The sequence below is a fragment of the Tupaia chinensis genome, unplaced genomic scaffold (genome assembly GCF_000334495.1).
Source record: "Tupaia chinensis unplaced genomic scaffold, TupChi_1.0 Scaffold000116_1, whole genome shotgun sequence".
Taxonomy (NCBI): Eukaryota; Metazoa; Chordata; class Mammalia; order Scandentia; family Tupaiidae; genus Tupaia; species Tupaia belangeri.
The window spans coordinates 3,103,503-3,107,563 of NW_006159580.1; the positions used below are offsets into that span (position 1 = coordinate 3,103,503).

General features: G+C 46.5%; 1 protein-coding gene across 1 annotated transcript in view; it reads left to right on the forward strand.

Annotated features, from left to right (window-relative positions):
• TAPBP (TAP binding protein) overlaps positions 1-4,061 on the forward strand; it is a 26,788-nt gene that overhangs the window by 807 nt on the left and 21,920 nt on the right. The window contains exon 3 of the mRNA XM_027770221.1: positions 216-315. Within this exon, the coding sequence (XP_027626022.1) occupies positions 216-315 (100 nt within the window). The remainder of the gene's footprint in view (positions 1-215; positions 316-4,061) is intronic.

The following is a 4,061-nucleotide window of genomic DNA, read 5'->3' on the forward strand; positions in this document are numbered from 1 at the left end:
CTTTAGCCCTTGCCCAGTTTAAAAAAAAAAAAACCAAAAACCACCCTACAGCTTGGGGGCGGGACTTCGCGGTTCCGAAGGGCTGGACCTTGCACCTTGCACAGGCAGGGGTTTCTGGTGCCAGTCCTTGAGAAACCTCTAAGGTGATGTGGTTGGGTGGGGTTCGGAAGCAGAAACTGTTTTTCCCCACTCCCCCCAAATCCGTACCTTGCTAGGCACTCCCACCTTTGCGGTTCAAAACCAGCCTTTCGAGCCCGCCCGCCCACATCCGGCGCTGCGGCGACCTGCAGAGGAAGGCCTTGGCACCCCAAGCGTGTATCTTGCCCGACAGTCGCTTCCCCAAGGCCCTTGGGGACGCGCAGACTCATTGTGGTCTCCGAACCGTGGGCGAGCGTGGTCGGGCAGGACGCGGCGGGAGACTCCGTGCATGCACCGCGCGGCCGCAGATGGCCAGGTGCAGCGCCGTTTGAGGCCCAGGGGCCGGCGCTTGGCTGGCCGCGCGCGGGGAGGGAGTGGGTGGATACTGCACGAATGGGCAGGATCTGACCCGGTTATCTGCAAGGGCCTTGTCTTCACAGAGGAGGCCAGCTGGGATAGGGATTTTACGGGAACCAGACAGACAACCTCAGCCCAGCTCCTGCTCCCTGGGTCCCCACAGCTCCCTCTCTGCCCTCCTCCTGAGAGAGAAACCCCCTCGGTCAGGGAGGCAAACTCGGCACCCACCCTGAAGCTCACACCTGCCCACAGCTCCGCGCTTAGTCCTGAGCCCCCATTTGAGCCAGGTTAGAGGAAAACTACTCGTGGTGGGGCCAGTCGCTCTCTCCGGTGAGGAGTAGTTCTCAGGGTGCTGGCTTCACTGAGGTGGCAGTGACAGTAGCCTTCTCTCTCTGTTACTCCAGCTGTAAAATGTGGATGGTATTTATCAGCTCCCTTTCCGCTGTTGTGACTATCAAGGGAGGCACTGTGTTAATTTATTCGCTGATTCATTAAATATTTATTAGTACCAAGAATACTTAGGGCTCAGTAGTGGGAGTTTTTGTTGTTGTTGTTGTTGTTTGTTTGTTTGTTTTGTGTTTTTTTTTTTTTTGAGAGGTTTTGCTATAGGACGCATGCTTGCCAGACAGAGACAGACCGAGAGACAGAAAGCGAGAAATCACCCCACAGGGGGGATGGCCACGCCACAATCCCTTCTCCTCCTTTCTCCTCTTGGGATCTTGGGCACACATGCACACACGCCTAGCGTGAGTTTAAGCCACCGGGTCTGGGACGCAAACCATGGTCGACTACATGGGAGTCCAGCGACATAGCCATTATGCCAACTGCTGGTCCCAGGGCTCAGTAGTTCTAAGCCCAGGCCACAAATAAGAATCCTGTTGGAGCCAGTGGGAGGGAAGGGCTCAGGGAAAAAAAAAGTCTTTTTAAAAGAGATTTTTGCTATAGGGCTTGCCAGAGACATAAAGAGAAAGAGACAGAAAGCAAGAAATCTCCCTGAAGGGGGGATGGCCACACCTCTGTTGCTTCTTCTCTTGGGATTTTGAACATGCATGCACACACAGGGGCATGGAACTGAAACCATGGTTGATCAGCTGGGAGTCCAGTGCCTTAATCACTATGCCACCTGCTGGCCCCCCAAAACATTGTAACAGACAAGAATGGAAAGTTGTGTATGGTAATATCTTTGACTTGCTTGACATGCAGTGCATTTATGGCTTGAGAACTTGTATCATATAAAGACATACAATGATTAAATGCAAAAAAAAATCCTATTATAAACTTATAAAATATACCAACATCTCAGTTCCTCTTTAGACCAGTTAGAAACTCAGAGGTGGTCCTGGGCACTTTCAAGGGTCACAAAGGTGATCAGTCAGAAGTAAATTATTATTTTTTTTGGAGAGATTTTTGCTATAGGGCGCGTGCACTCGACAGACAGACAGAGACAGACAGAGAGACAGAAAGTGAGAAATCACCCCCCAGGGGGGATGGCCATGCCACAATCCTTTCTCCTCCATTCTCCTCTCGGGATCTTGGGCACGCACGCACACGTGCCCGATGTGAGTTTAAGCCACTGAGTCCAGGACTTGAACCACAGTCAAATTAAGTGGAAGTCCAGCGACATAGCCATTATGCAACTGCTGGTCTCATCAGAAGTAAATTCTGGGGCCAGCAGGTGGCATGGTGGTTAAGGTGCTGGATTCCCACATGACCAACTGTGGGCTGAGTCCTGGGCTTGGCAGCTTGAAAAATCACAACAAATAAATACGTAAATAAGTAAATAAATGTTAAGAAAAAAAAAATGGAAGCAAATTCTGCGGTTGAAGTTCTTGGCAGATTTGTCATAAGTAATCCTAAAGTAAAGTAGAAGTTGTCATGCCTGTGAAGGCGTGCCCAGTTGTCTGCATCTCACAGACCTCTGGAGAAAAAAAGTTGCTGTGGAAGCCAGCAGGTGAGATGGTGGTTAAGGTGTTGGACTCCCAGATCGTCTACCACAGTTCAAGTCCCAGACCTGGCGACTTGAAAATCATGCTGGGGGCTGGCAGGTGGCATGGTGGTTAAAGGCACTGGATTCCAACATGGCTGACTGCAGTTCGAGTCCTGGACCTGTGGCTTGCTTTCTTGCTTTCCCTTTCTCTCTCTCTGGTCAAATTAAAAAGTAATATAGAACAAATGGAATTAAAACTAAATAAATAATTCTTTAAAAAAAAAAAAAAGGAAGATGGAAATGGAGCTCCTGGGAGGTGCTGGAGTTTAGTGCTTGCCCAAAATCCCAGGAGGAGGCTGGAGGAGAAAGGGTTGCAGCCTGGCCATTTCCCTTTGGGGATGATCTCTCACTTTCCCTCTCTCTGTCTCTCCCTGGTGGTGCATGTGTCCCATAGCCAAAAAAAAAAAAAAAAAAACCTTAAAAAAAGGTTGCTGTATTATCTTTCTTTTCAAGCATTTCAGCTTGATTAAGAATTTAAGAAAATGGGGACCAGCAGTTGGCATAATGGCTATGTCACTGGACTCCCATGTCGTCGACCGCAGTTTGAGTCCTGGGCCTGGTGGTTTAAACTCATGCTGGGTGTGTGTGTGTGTGTGCCCAAGATCCCAAGAGGAGAATGGAGAAGGGATTGCTGGGGGATGATTTCTCACTTTCTGTCTCTCTGTTTCTGTCTTTCTGACAAGCAGAAGACAGCGCTTTTTTTTGCCCCATAGCAAAACCCTCTCCCCTCCAAAAATAAAAAAATAAATAAATAAAATAAAATAAAAGCCGTAGTTTTTCTGTAAAATTAAAAATAGAACTTCTCTAGAATCAGGAGTCATTGATAATTTTGTTGGTATACATTTATTCATTATTTCTTATCAAATATTTAAGAATGTTGACTGATGTATTTTTAAAAGAATTATTTTATTTAACTTTGTTTATTTAATTTATTTTTAAAGAATTATTTTATTTAACTTTGTTTATTTAATTTATTTTTAAAGAATTATTTTATTTAACTCCGTTATGTATTTATTTTTCTTTTTTCTTTAAGAATATTTTTTATAATTATTTATTTAATTTTCTTTATTCATTCATTTATTTTAATTTGACCAGAGAAAGACAGGTACAAAGACCAGAGAAAGACAGGCACAAAGAGAGAAGGAAAATGAGACAGCAAGCCACCAGCTCCGGGACTCACACTGTGATTGACCACGTGGGAGTGTCCAGCACCACCATGCCACCTGCTGGCCCCTATTTATTTATTTTTAATTTTATCAGAGAGGGACAGAGTGAGATTGAGAGAGAGAGAGAGAGAGAGGGAAAGTGAGAAAGCAAGCCACCAGGTTTGGGACTCAAACTGCGGTTGGCCATGTGGGAGTCTAGCATCCTTAACCACCATGCCACCTGCTGGCCCCTATTTTTTTTTTTTAAAGAATTATTTTGTTTTGGGACCAGCAGTTAGTGTAATGGCTATGTCGCTGGACTCCCACATAGTTGACTGCAGTTCGCGTCCCAGACCCGGTGGCTTAAACTCACACCGAGCGCGTGTGCATGCGTGCCCAAGATCCTGAGAGGAGAATGGAGGAGAAGGGATTGC